At 37.3% G+C, this 14,323-nt stretch overlaps 2 protein-coding genes across 2 annotated transcripts; both read right to left on the bottom strand.

Annotated features, from left to right (window-relative positions):
• Positions 1 to 1,297: 1,297 nt before the first annotated feature.
• LOC138097974 (olfactory receptor 2G3-like) lies at positions 1,298 to 2,248 on the bottom strand. Its single transcript, XM_068994186.1, has one exon. The coding sequence runs from the start codon at positions 2,246 to 2,248 to the stop codon at positions 1,298 to 1,300; it is 951 nt and encodes a 316-aa protein (XP_068850287.1).
• A 10,876-nt stretch (positions 2,249 to 13,124) lies between these two features.
• LOC138097972 (olfactory receptor 2G3-like) lies at positions 13,125 to 14,075 on the bottom strand. The gene has a single exon (XM_068994185.1). It carries the CDS (start codon positions 14,073 to 14,075, stop codon positions 13,125 to 13,127), a length of 951 nt encoding a protein of 316 aa, XP_068850286.1.
• Positions 14,076 to 14,323: the final 248 nt, after the last annotated feature.

Below are 14,323 nucleotides of genomic sequence, written 5' to 3'. Positions count from 1 at the left end.
TGTCAGAAAGACAAAGGACTAAAAACCTCTCAACCCTCTATCTCCCATATCAGGAAATACAATGGCTAGAAATACTGGTACCCTCAAACACACACACACACACTCATTCATGAAATGAAATGAAACGAATTAGATTTAAATGCCCTGTCACTTTTCACATGGCAAGGACTGGATCCTATAATCTGTCACTTGATATAAATCATTTAATCATCTAAATGCAAAATGAAAATTCAAAATCCACATTCCTGGCACCAGCGTGGACACAATTTCTATGGACAATGAAAATATCAAGGAAAAGCTAACCTGACAATGACTCAAATTAGACTATAAGAGTGAGAAACAGACAAACAAAAAATTAAACAGCAGACTTAAACAGGATGGCCAAGGGACAGTGAGTTGCAGAGTCAGTGCAGATAAGGTGGATTTCCAAGCTACAGGTTTCTACTGGTCCAAGGGTGGGATCCAGAGGGGCAATACTGCAGCAGACCACCAGAAATAAGCTGCTAAAGAGTAGTTACTGCTACTCTTTGAAAGTGAAAGTGAAGATGCTCAGTCGTGTCTGACTCTCTGGGACCCTATGGGCTGTAGCATACCAGGCTCCTCTGTCCATGGGATTTTCCAGGCAATAGTCTGGAATGGATTGCCATTTCCTTCTCCAGGGGATCTTCCCAACCCAGGGATCGAACCCGGGTCTCCCACATTGTAGACAGACGCGTTAGCATCTGAGCCACCAGGGAAGTCCTTACTTGTAGTAAAACTACTAGGTTAAAAACATCTAGCTCGTGAGTATCACACTGTTTATTTATACAAAGTGAAAGTGAAAGGGAAGGTGCTCAGTTGTGTCCGACTCTTTGTGACCCGTGGACTGTAGCCCACCAGGCTCCTCCATCCATGGGATTCTCCAGGGAAGAATACTGGAGTGGGTTGCCATTTCCTTCTCCAGGATTTATACAAAAGAACCAACCAATAGATTGATTTCATTTAACAAGGCAAAGCCAAGACTTACCTTAAAAAAAAGGCAGAGAGGGAAGAAAATTAGCCACAGAGATTTTGGAAATAGTAAGTCATGCTTGTAATTTATTGACTGACAGATAACAAAGATGTCTGTTTAGACAGTTTATCCTCTAGTACTTTAAGCAAGGAAATGAAAGAAAGCAATTGTAGGCTTAAGGATTCTCTAGAAAGTCTTGCAGGCTTGGCTTTGCAGCATATATGTGAAGCTGTCTCCAGATAATGCCTTCTGGTGCATCTTTCCTTCAGCACCTCAACCTTAGGCCATATCTATACTTTAACCTCATCAGAGTTTCTCACTCTGCTGTGCTCTGTCTTTCTGTACCAGCCTCTTTAAAGCCCCCTTTACATCTTTGTTTCTCAGAGTGTAAATGAGAGGGTTAAGGGTGGGAGTCACAACAGTATACAAAAGGGTTATGAACTTTCCTTGACTGTGGGCATAAGAGCTGCTGGGCTGGATATAGATAGCTGTGATGGTTCCATAGAAGAGAGTTACTACCAAGAGGTGGGACCCACAAGTGCTAAGGGCTTTTCGCCAGGCTTGAGCTGACCTGATCCTCATTACTGCTTGAGCAATGCATCCATATGAGATCAAGATAAGTGTCAGAGGAAGGAGGAGAAGCACCAAGGAAGCCATGAAGAGCTGCACCTCATTGGCATGAATGTTTACACAGGCCAACTTGACCATGGCAGGCACTTCACAGACGAAGTGGTAAATCCTGCGGTTCCCACAGCGGGGCAGCCGAAGGGTGATGGTGCTCTGAATTAGGGTGTTGCCCACTCCACTCAACCATGCCATTCCTACCAGAGACTGGCAAAGCCGTGAGTGCATAACTGTGGCATAATGGAGTGGTCGACAAACAGCAGCATAGCGATCAAACGCCATGACAGCTAGGAGAACACATTCAGTGGATCCCAGCGCCAGGGATACGTAGAGTTGAATGGCACAGCCTGAAGGACTGATGGTCTTGTATGGACCACGGAGGTTCCATAGCAGTTGGGGAACGATACTGGTGGTAAAGCAGAGGTCAACAAAGGAGAGATGGGTAAGAAAATAATACATGCGTGTGTGGAGCATAGCATCCAGATAAGAGATCAAGATGATTGCTGTGTTGCCAACCAGTGTCAGGAGATAGGAGATTAACACAACTGCAAAGAGGATCTTCTCAAGCTGCGGGTGGTCGGAGAAGCCCACCAATATGAAATCCCCTGCCAAACTCTCATTAATCATCGCCATCACCCTGCTCTTGAAAAGGAGAGAAGCGCATGTGAAAATATAGAAGTCAGATAGTGAGGAACAGTTACGATCAGAAATACAGTTGGGAGAGACTGATCCTGAAGGTGAGATAAGAGGGGTGTGCCATTTGGGGGAAGAGAGAGAACTGTCTGTCTCTAGGAGGAAATTAAAAGTGTGCAAGAGCTTACAGAAAACTATTAAACATATGATGACATAAAGTGGACTGTATAAGAAATGATTAATTATTAATTATTGCCCTGTTCTCCAAAGTGTTTCATTTTTTCTTATAAATCCACCATCTTCTTCCCAAATAATAACCTGTAAGCTTGTAAGTTAAACAAAAATAAGGAGATGTTATCCAATTAAAAAACATCTTTGTAGACATTCTATCAGTTGTCAATAATAAAAATAACAATAAGAATATTTTTTGACAAAAATTATATAATTATTTCCATATTCTATAGTAACACATGCAATTCTCAAAGTCATGCTAAGGGTGAAAAATCTAATCATTGTAGAGTTTTGATTAGTTATTAGATACCATCTATATAAATAGTTTTCTCTCAATATTTTTTCATAATGAAAAAAATGGGTAGATTAAATGGTGTTATAGAGTCTTCAGACAGAAACATTGCTGTAAGTTGCAAGTAAATGTTTAGCTCCTCATTAAAAACATTTTGCTTTTAATCAGATATTTTATTTTTATATTGATTAAAGGATTCAACACTACTCAAAAATTTCATTTATTTCATAAAACATTTTGGAATATTATGAATTTTTCTTTCTATAACTTTGTACTATATAGTAGCAGAATATCACATCTGTTTGATTCCTTTGTGATATGTCACTAACTTCATAACACTTTCATTTCATAGTAACTGCTGACTCGCTGCTGAAGAATTTGATGATAAGAGACAAAAACCACCATTTTTGGAAAGGAGATTAAGATTCAGTACATTTTGAAAATGACAGCCTCTTTTGGCAAGTGAAGTAGAGAGCGAATAAGAGCTAACTAGTGGATAAGATAAGGAAGGACTATTTTCAGCAGAGGAAGTAGCTTGGTAAGGCTTTAAACCGAAAAAGCATTGAGGAGCTGAGAAATATCTGAGAAATATCACTGAATAAGGAAAATTATGGGCAAAGTGTCTTATGGTTAGACTGCAATAGTAAGCAAACAGAATAATCAAGAGAAGTGTTTGAGATTTGTATCTATCCAAAGCACCTTAAAGGTTAGCCTTTGAGGGATTTATAAACAGGTCAAGGGGTAATGAATGTCAGGAGGAAGTCAACCGACATGTTGTTTTTGTTCATTTGCTAAGTCATGTCCGATTCTTTATGACCTCATGAACTGCAGGATGCCAGGCTTTCCTGTTCATCACTATCTCCTGGAGCTTGCTCAAACTCATGTCCATTGAGTTGGTGATGTCATCCAACTATCTCATTCTCTGTCACCCCCTTCTCCTCTTGCCTTCAATCTTTCCCAGCATCAGAGTCTTTTCCCATGAGTTGGCTCTTTGCATCAGGTGGCCAAAGTATTGGAGCTTCAGCATCCATCCTTCCAGTGACTATTTGAAGTTGATTTCCTTTAGGACTGACGGGTTTGATCTCCTTGCTGTCCAAGGGACTCTCAAGAGTCTTCTGCAGCACTGCATTTCAAAAGCATCCATTCTTTTGAGCTCATGTTGTTTTTGTTTAAAAGCAGCTGGCCTCAGATTGCAGGATGGATTGACAAGTAGTGAATGGACAAGGGAACTGGTTAGGAGGCCGTTGCAATACTTCAGGAAACAGATGGCTTGGTGGTAGCAGGGAAGATTTATATTTTTAGACAGACTCTATAGATTAGTCTAGACAAACTTGAGACTCTGGATGTGGAAAGTGAGAAGGAAGTGTCAGTAATGGGTCACAGGTTTATTTCTTGAAAACTTGCATGTCATCTCCAGAGAAGCATGAAAGCTGAAAAATTTTTGTAGAGAAAATGCTAGATATACATATCTCTGTTGATGATTTTTAAAAAGCTGAATGGATAAGAATGTCAAGCATGATTCAATTCTACTTTTGATTATTTGTCACACATCTTCTTCTTAAGTCATCCAGCTTGGACATACCTCAGCTCAGTTCAGTCGCTCAGTCATGTCCGACTCTTTGCGATCCCATGAACTGCAGCATGCCAAGCCTCCCTGTCCATCACCAACTCCCAGAGCTTACTCAAACTCATGTCCATTGTGTCAGTGATGCCATCCAACCATCTCATCCTTTGTTATGCCCTTCTCCTTCTACCTTCAGTCTTTCCCAGCGTCAGGGTCTTTTCAAATGAGTCGATTCTTCACATCAGGTGGCCAAAATATTGGACTTTCAGCTTCAGCATCAGTCCTTCCAATGAATATACAAGGTTGATTTCCTTAGGATGGACTGGTTGGATCTCCTTGCAGTCCGAAAGACTCTCAAGAGTCTTCTCCAAACCACAGTTCAAAAGCATCAATTCTTTGGCACTCAGCTTTCTTTATAGTCCAACTCTCACATCTGTACATGACTACTGGAAAAACCATACCTTTGACTAGATGGGCCTTTGTTGGTAAAATAATGTCTCTGCTTTGTAATATGCTGTCTAGGTTAGTCATAACTTTTCTTCCAAGGAGCAAGCATCTTTTAATTTCATGACTACAGTCACCATGTGCAGTGATTTTGGAGCCCCCCCCAAAAAAGTCTGTCACTGTCTCCATTGTTTCCCCATCTATTTGCCATGAAGCGATGTGACCAGATGCCATCATCTTAGTTTTCTGAATGTTGAGTTTTAAGCCAGCTTTTTCACTCTCCTCTTTACCTTTCCTCAAGAGGCTCTTTAGTTCTGCTATAATTGGAAACCTTCAGTACTTTCCCTGACAAAAAAATTGTTCACTTTGCAGTATTCTATCAATTGTATTCATCATTTGGATAACATAACTATCCAAATACAAGTTTGAATGTGATGATTACATTCATGCATTTTAACCAATATATTCTGATTTCATTTAATTTTCTAAGAAGACTTTTTAATTCATATCATCCTAGACGGCAACACATTCTAGACGATCTCATATCTTTTGGTTTGTATTCTTCATTACCTTCCTGTACATGATTGTCAGAATCACACAACAATGGGATATTTATCAAGATACAACCTCTATTTCTTAGAATGTAAAATTGACTTTAAGGCTCTGTACTATTTCAGTTTCCCTTTCTGCTTTCAGAATTATGTCCCATCATTTAGAACTTGTTCTGGCCAAATCAATCTCTCTGTTTCCATAAAGTTATCATGTACTGAAACTGCTTGCTAACTCCAAGTCTCCTCCTCTGAATCTCTTTCAACCCACTTCTTTCACCTTGACAAACTCTACTTATCTGTTAATGTTCATCTCTATATCAACATCTAAGCTGCACTCGCATCCTTACTGTACAATATACTTGTCTTCTGAAATCCTGAATTACTTCGTAACACTGTGTCAATATGCATAAGGACCTTTTTCATTAAGTATGCCAAGTGTTATAAAATGGAAAGTAACCTCTTAATGGGCTAAGATATCTATCTTAAATATCTGTTGTATTATCCTTAGCATATAGGTCTTTTTTTAACATAGTCAAAGCCAAATAAATATGTTTTGAATGAACTAATAACTTTGCTAATTCTGCTAAACCACTCTTCCCTTGGACTAGCAAAAAACATGTCTAAAACATATATTTAAACATAAAGCAACTTAGCTACATGTAATAATGTTAATTTAAAAACCAAGTATCTATTTCAAAGGACCTATGTTATCCAACTGCTGCACCAACTCCCCCATTATTTAGTCAGTGAATTTTAATGTAATCAGCAGCAATATCAGAAGACTCATTTTTGAAAATGTAAAGCTCTGAAATATAATTCCCAGAATGTTAGGGGGTTTTCTTAAGATAGATAGGTAGATAAAATCTCCAAGTATTTCTTCTGATACAGTGATGATGCCCATATATATTTAACTCACTCATGAACCCAATGCCATTCATGCAACTTGTTCCTAGGAAAATAGGATACATGAGCATCACAGTTTACTGCATCCCACATTTTAAAGTGCATACATTTAAATATGAATAGAGGCTCTTCAATTCTCTGCCACTCTTGAAAAAATAAAATAATTCCAAGACTAAGGGGTGGAAAAACACATACATACAAACACAACATAAACATACATATATGTATGAATCCAAATGTATGACTTTATCAGAAGAGTTCGTATCTTCAATACCTTAACAAACTGTATAAGTGGAAATAATTTACGAAAGCTAAGAGTGAGAAGGAAATTCTTCCAAATGTAGAGAAAGCACACTTTCTTTGTTTTCTGTTTTGCATTTACCCATCCTAAATGTACATTCGTCAAAATTAAAGGATCTGTACAAACATCTTACTTCAAATTGAGCTCCCTTCTAAACTAGTAAGTTTACAATGATGTTCAGAAATGAAAACACGTTATAGACAATGCACATGAAAGCTGGGAGAATTATTATTGGCCAGGGTGGCTTGAGGAAGACTGACATGAGTGATTGTAGAAAGTAATTATTATTTTGTCTTTATATAGATAACTTGTAGAATATGTAAATAAGCAAGAGGAAATATGTGGTTCTCATTATTTTCTCACCTCTGAAAAGTTTGTCCTTCACTCTTCTAACTAGTTAAATAAGCCAGGAAAGTGATGCTTATCCATGAGCTTTCCAAACCACAAGGTTCTAAATATGTATCTCTAAATCCAAGACCAAGCTGAGGTGGTAGTGTTTATTCTGGAGCCAGAATAAACTAAAGTTTGTTACTATAGCGGGAATTGATATCAAGTCTGGAATGGAACCTTAGAGACTTTATATTCCTAATAGGACAATTAACACCAAGCCCAACAGTGACCAAGAACAAAGGTCTCATAGGAAAACTATGTGGAAAGAGCTACTTCTGATCACACAGATCTTCAGTCTTGAAGACTTATAGACTCCAATGTACATGCTAAAATAAAATCTTAGAAAAGTGAAAATGAAGTTCTCACTCTCAGCACAATATATGTATCTTCCCACCTGAGGGGTCAAACTCATGTCTCCCACATTGCATGTAGACGCTTTACTGTCTGAGTCACCAGGGAAGCCTAGTGTATGTGTAGAGGTATGATTTCCATGCAATTATCACCATTACTTTCATGTTTAAATAATCACTGTAGAATCATCAAGGGCTCAGAAGTGGTATATATGTACATATGTCACAAATTGAGGTGCACCAATAGGACAGGAACCTCCAATAGAAGACTTGGTAGTAACACATTTACTTTGGCCAGCATTTCCAAAACTTTTCAAAAGTTTACCTGGTCAAATAAGTTTGAGAAACTCAGCATATACACTCCTTAGAAATCCACAAAGTACACTGATATGGTAAAGGCAATGCCTGTTTTCATTAGATTTCTTCCAGAATATCCCAGATTATTTGTCCACAAACATTTGTCAATGTTCTGAGTCTTGGCAGTGCTTGTAGGTGTAGAGTGGTATCTCATTGTTTTAATTTGCATAATTTGCATTTCCCTGGTGGCCAGATATGGAGCATCTTTTCATATGCTTACTTGCCATCTGTGGATCTTCTTTGATGAGGTGTCAAATTCTTTGGCCCATTTTTTAAATTGAAATGTTTAATTATTGTTGAGTTTTAATATTTCCTTGTGTATTTTAGACAGCAGTTCTTTATGAGATTTTTTTTGCAAATATTTTCTCCCAGTCTGTGGCCTTTCTAGAATTAGCATCTTTTACGTTTTACCTATAGAATTTATTCTTCCTCCTCTCTTCAAAACTTCACATATTTTAATACTATGAAAATATAAATTTCCTTGTTTTTCCCAATATGTAGTTATATCTGATGTATGCATGTGAGAGGTGCAAGATGTTAAATATTTCAAATATCCTTGCATGTATGGTCCAGTAGTTTTGGGCTCTGTCTCTTGGTCACACATGTTAACTACGACTTTGGACATAGTTTAATTCCATTTAAACTAATTTAAAATTGAATTCCATTTAAACCATCATTCATTGGTTCTTCAAAGTTTTGCTAGCTATTGTTAGGCATAAGTAGTGATTTTCTCTTGTAGGACGTTTGTAGCTACACTTTATCATACTAATAATGTTCCCCTCTAATGTTAGTATGCCAAATGTTATTATGTTATTATGTTTTTATGTTATCATGAATGGATGTTGAATTTTATCAAAGGACTGTTCTGCACCTATTGAAGTGATCCAATGGTTTTTTATCCCTTTTTTTATTAATACAGTATATTCCATCGAATGACTTTTCAACATTAATACAGCTTTGAATTCTTCGAATAAAATCCCCTTGGTCATAACCTATTCTCCTTTTGATATATTTTAGATTCAAATGCTAATAATTTGCTTAGAATTTTTCATTATGTTCATGATAGATAGATAGATCTATAATTTTCCCCTTTGAAAAAAGTGGGAAGACTTGGGAATCTTGATATCAAGATTTATTATTAATAATAAATGTCTTATGGGCACAAGAATAGACAAGGAAAATAATTAAACACAATGGAGAATCCAGAAAGAGACCCACATTATTTTAGACACAAGATTTATAACAAACTTGATCCTGAAGAGAAGAGAGGAAACAGTGTTTCCTTTTTTTTTTTTTTTTTGAGACGATCCAGAGGGATGGTATGGGGAGGGAAGAGGGAGGGGGGTTCAGGATGGGGAACACATGTATACCTGTGGCAGATTCATGTTGATGTATGGCAAAACCAATACAATATTGTAAAGTAATTAACCTCCAATTAAAATAAATTAAAAAAGGAAACGGGGATTTTTAAATAGTGCTTTGTCAATTGGATAGTCATAAAAAATAAATATTGACATTTGTCTCACAAAATTAATTTTAGAGAATATAAACATAGATTTTAGAGACTATAAATTGTGAATGGCAAACATCAAACCATCTGGAAAATAACACTGATGAATAAATATGTTTATGATTTGGGGGTTGGAAAGAAATGTTTTTAAAAATAAATAATGCATAAATAGCCTGAATATAAGGAAGTCATTGATAAATCAGATTTCATTAGCAACTTTTTTAAACACAAGATAGCATTAAGAAAGTGAAATGTCAAACCATAGTGCAGGTTAATATGTTCATAAAACTTACTACAGCAAAAGTTAGACCAGAAAATAAAAATATCTACAAATCCAGAAGGAGAAAAAGCAGATAATCTAACATAAAAATGTCTTAAAATCTTGAATAGGTGCTTCACAAAAATTGATTCTTAAATGACCAATCAACATACAATAAAGATGCTCAACTACTTTAGCCATCATGGAAATGCAACTTAAACTCACCATTTAATACTACTATAAGATTCCCAGAATACCTAAACTAAGACAGACTAATACTTCCAAGTGTTATTAAAACCATGAGCAGAAGGAATTCTCACACATGGCTGGTGGGAGTCTACAACGGTTCCTCCACCTGAAAACTGTCAGGCAGTGCACCTACTGAAGCTTAGCATGTGCATTCCATATTACTTAGAAATTCCATTACTAGGTGCACCCATCAAAATATTTAAATTAAAACATTCATACAAGCAGTACTATAATAAAACCAAATAGAAATGATCAAATCTTCAGTAGTTAAATGATCAATAAAGTGTACTATATTCATAATATAGAATACTATCCAGCAATGAAAGCAAAATACTGCTACATGCAATGTTCTGGATGAATCTCAGAAACAAGTGAGATGAAAAGATTATGTACAGCACTATTCAATCTATGCAAAGTTCGTAAACACATAAAACAAACTTTGTTTTTAGACATCTGGGTAGTGATTATATGTGGGTAAGAAAATTAATGAATGGAATAGGAATGAGGGGGCCTTGGAGAATGTGTAACATTCAAGTTTCATATCTGGGAAATGGCTCCATGTGTTTTTATTTTCTTTTTGTGATTAATCAAGTTGACAGTCATGTTTGGTATTTTCTTCTTTATGTCAAGATTGTATAACTAGAAATTTATGCTAACACTCTTACAAGGAGAAATACATAGAGCAATTTTTAATGACAAAATTATTAAGCAGTCTAACATTTCAAAAGAATAAACTTAAGTAATGATAATATATATATGTTTCCCATACATAATTACATATCACATTTAAGACTTTAAAATTGTTCAAAACTAATGCAACTTGATTCAGTTTTATTTTATCATGTAGCCAATAATAAAAACCATGAATTAGATTCAGAAAATATTTTTTAACTTGGAGTTACAATGTGAGAAAAAAAAAAAAACTTCTAAAAGTCAATCCATAATTTAAAGCAAAATGATACATGATCTTAGAAGTCTAAGTTTCTTTTGCTTTAGGTTGGTATAGCACGTAGCTTATCTTTGTAAATTAGCCATAACACCATGGCATTTAAAAAAATTATATTTTAATTAATTATCTCCCTCTTCATGAAGAAAAGAAATACTGATTTGTTTACTTAAAAATATATTTATAAAAATTGAAAATTTTATCAGTTCATAAATATTAGATTAGTAAATGTAGTAGAAAATGATTTAAAGTAGAAGCAGAGCACTGCTACATAGTAAAGAAAAAAGAAATAAAGACATATAACTAAATATCATTAGATCTCTCAAGAGGCCTCGTTGGTGAGAAATCTTAGTAGTATTATGACTCCCTTTTGAATTTGACAGGACATTCTCTTTTCTCAGAATCCATGTCCTTTAATAACAGCATTGGTTACCCTTAGTTTTCCATTAAAAGACTAACTTGTTTATGGTTTCGAGAATTTTAAATCTTGATTGATACTGCTGTAGAAAACCCTCATTTTTCTGAATCATTTTGTCTGATTTGCAATGGCATAACTTTTTTGTCTCTGCTTTACTCAGCCTATTTAAAGAGTCTTGAAAGAACACTGATTTCAAATAATCTAATCATTTGAAAGTTTTGGCAAACCAATCAAAGAAATGCAAATGTGAGAAGTGAGGGATTCAGTTTCCTTTTAGTTTAAGGCTTTTAAGTATAAAACTTTACTAAAGCCAAAAATGCAAGAGACTCAGGAGACCCAGGTTCAATTCTAGGTCAGGAAGAACCCTGTAGTAGGAAATGGCACCTACTTCAGTATTGTTGCCTGGAGAATTCCGTGGGCAGAGGAGGCTGGTGGGCTATAGTCCACGGGGCTGCAAAGAATCAGACACGACTGAGCACATTACACACAAAGCCAAAAATACCCTGTATGCGAGACAGCAAAAGAGACACAGATGTATAGAACAGTCTTTTGGACTCTGTGGGAGAGGGAGAGGGAGAGGGTGGGATGATTTGGGAGAATGGCATTGAAACATGTATAATATCATATAAGAAACGAATCACCAGTCTAGGTTCGATGCAGGATACAGGATGCTTGGGGCTGGTGCACTGGGGTGACCCAGAGAGATGATATGGGGAGGGAGGTGAGAGGGGGCGTTCAGGATTGGGAACATATGTACACCCGTGGCGGATTCATGTTGATGTATGGCAAAACCAATACAGTATTGTAAAGTAAAATTTAAAAAAAATACATGTAAGAGAGGGTGGCATATCAAGATATACAAACTCCATTTTTGCAGACACTGACAATTACTGAACTGACAACGAATATATATTTTAAAAATGTGAGTGTTGGGAGGAGGAAAGAAGGATCTAACTGTTAAGCTATAGGAACACTCATACTGGGGCAAACAAAACACACAGAGAGGATTCCTCCAAATGTCAGAAAGACAAAGGACTAAAAACCTCTCAACCCTCTATCTCCCATATCAGGAAATACAATTGCTAGAAATATTGGTACCCTCAAACACACACACACTCACTCATGAAATGAAATGAAATGAATTAGATTTAAATGCCCTGTCACTTTTCACATGGCAAGGACTGGATCCTATAATCTGTCACTTGATAGGAATCATTTAATCATCTAAATGCAAAATGAAAACTCAAAATCCACATTCCTGGCATCAGTGTGGACACAATTTCTATGGACAATGAAAATATCAAGGAAAAGCTAACCTGACAATGACTCAAATTAGACTATAAGAGTGAGAAACAGACAAACAAAAAATTAAACAGCAGACTTAAACAGGATGGCCAAGGGACGGTGAGTTGCAGAGTCAGTACAGATAAGGTAGATTTTCAAGCCACTGGTTTCTACTGGTCCAAGGGTGGGATCCAGATGGGCAATACTGCAGCAGACCACCAGAAATAAGCTGCTAAAGAGTAGTTACTACTTACTCTTTAGTAGTAGTAAAACTACTAGGTTTAAAAACATCTAGCTCATGAGTATCACACTGTTTATTTATACAAAGTGAAAGTGAAAGTGAAAATGAAGGCGCTCAGTCGTGCCCCACTCTTTGCAACCATATGGACTGTAGCCCACCAAGCTCCTCCATCCATGGGATTCTCCAGGGAAGAATACTGGAGTGGGTTGCCATTTCCTTCTCCAGGATTTATACAAAGGAACCAACCAATAGACTGATTTCATTTAACAAGGCAAAGCCAAGACTTACTTAAAAAAAAAAGGGCAGAGAGGGAAGAAAATTAGCCACAGAGATTTTGGAAATAGTAAGTCATGCTTGTAATTTATTGACTGACAGATAACAAAGATGTCTGTTTTAGACAGTTTATCCTCCAGTACTTTAACGAAGGAAATGAAAGAAAGCAATTTTAGGCTTATGGATTCTCTAGAAAGTCTTGCAGGCTTGGCTTTGCAGCATATATGTGAAGCTGTCTCCAGATAATGCCTTCTGGTGCATCTTTCCTTCAGCACCTCAGCCTTAGTCAGGCCATATCTATACTTTTACCTCATCAGAGTTTCTCACTCTGCTGTGCTCTGTCTTTCTGTACCAGCCTCTTTAAAGCCCCCTTTACATCTTTGTTTCTCAGAGTGTAAATGAGAGGGTTAAGGGTGGGAGTTACAACAGTATACAAAAGGGTTATGAACTTTCCTTGACTGTGGGCATAAGAGCTGTTGGGCTGGATATAGATAGCTGTGATGGTTCCATAGAAGAGAGTTACTACCAAGAGGTGGGACCCACAAGTGCCAAGGGCTTTTCGCCAGGCTTGAGCTGACCTGATCCTCATTACTGCTTGAGCAATGCATCCATATGAGATCAAGATAAGCATCAGAGGGAGGAAGAGAAACACCAAGGAAGCTATGAAGAGCTGCACCTCATTGGCATGAATGTTTACACAGGCCAGCTTGACCATGGCAGGCACTTCACAGATGAAGTGGTAAATCCTGCGGTTCCCACAGCGGGGCAGCCGAAGGGTGATGGTGCTCTGAATTAGGGTGTTGCCCACTCCACTCAACCATGCCATTCCTACCAGAGACTGGCAAAGTCGTGAGTGCATAACTGTGGCATAATGGAGTGGTCGACAAACAGCAGCATAGCGATCAAATGCCATGATAGTTAAGAGAACACTTTCAGTGGATCCGAGCGCCAGGGATACATAGAGTTGAATGGCACAGCCTGTAGAACTGATGGTCTTGTATGGACCATGGAGGTTCCATAGCAGTTGGGGAACGATGCTGGTGGTAAAGCAGAGGTCAACAAAGGAGAGATGGGTAAGAAAATAATACATGGGTGTGTGGAGCATGGGATCCAGATAAGAGATCAAGATGATTGCTGTGTTGCCAACCAGTGTCAGGAGATAGGAGATTAACACAACTGCAAAGAGGATCTTCTCAAGCTGCGGGTGGTCGGAGAAGCCCACCAGTATGAAATCCCCTGCCAAGCTCTCATTATTCATCGCCATCGCCCTGCTCTTGAAAAGGAGAGAGGTGCATGTGAAAATATAGAAGTCAGATAGTGAGAAACAGTTAAGATCAGAAATCAGTTGGGAGAAACTGATCCTGAAGGTGAGATAAGAGGGGTGTGCCATTTGGGGGAAGAGAGAACCGTTTGTCTCTAGGAGGAAATTAAAAGTGTGCAAGAGCTTACAGAAAACTATTAAACATATGATGACATAAAGTGGACCATATAAGAAATGATTAATCTTTAATT

This window comes from Capricornis sumatraensis, chromosome 22 (assembly GCF_032405125.1).
Source record: "Capricornis sumatraensis isolate serow.1 chromosome 22, serow.2, whole genome shotgun sequence".
Taxonomy (NCBI): domain Eukaryota; kingdom Metazoa; phylum Chordata; class Mammalia; order Artiodactyla; family Bovidae; genus Capricornis; species Capricornis sumatraensis.
The sequence above is the reverse complement of the archived record's forward strand: the minus strand, read 5'-3'. Positions and strand labels throughout refer to the sequence as shown.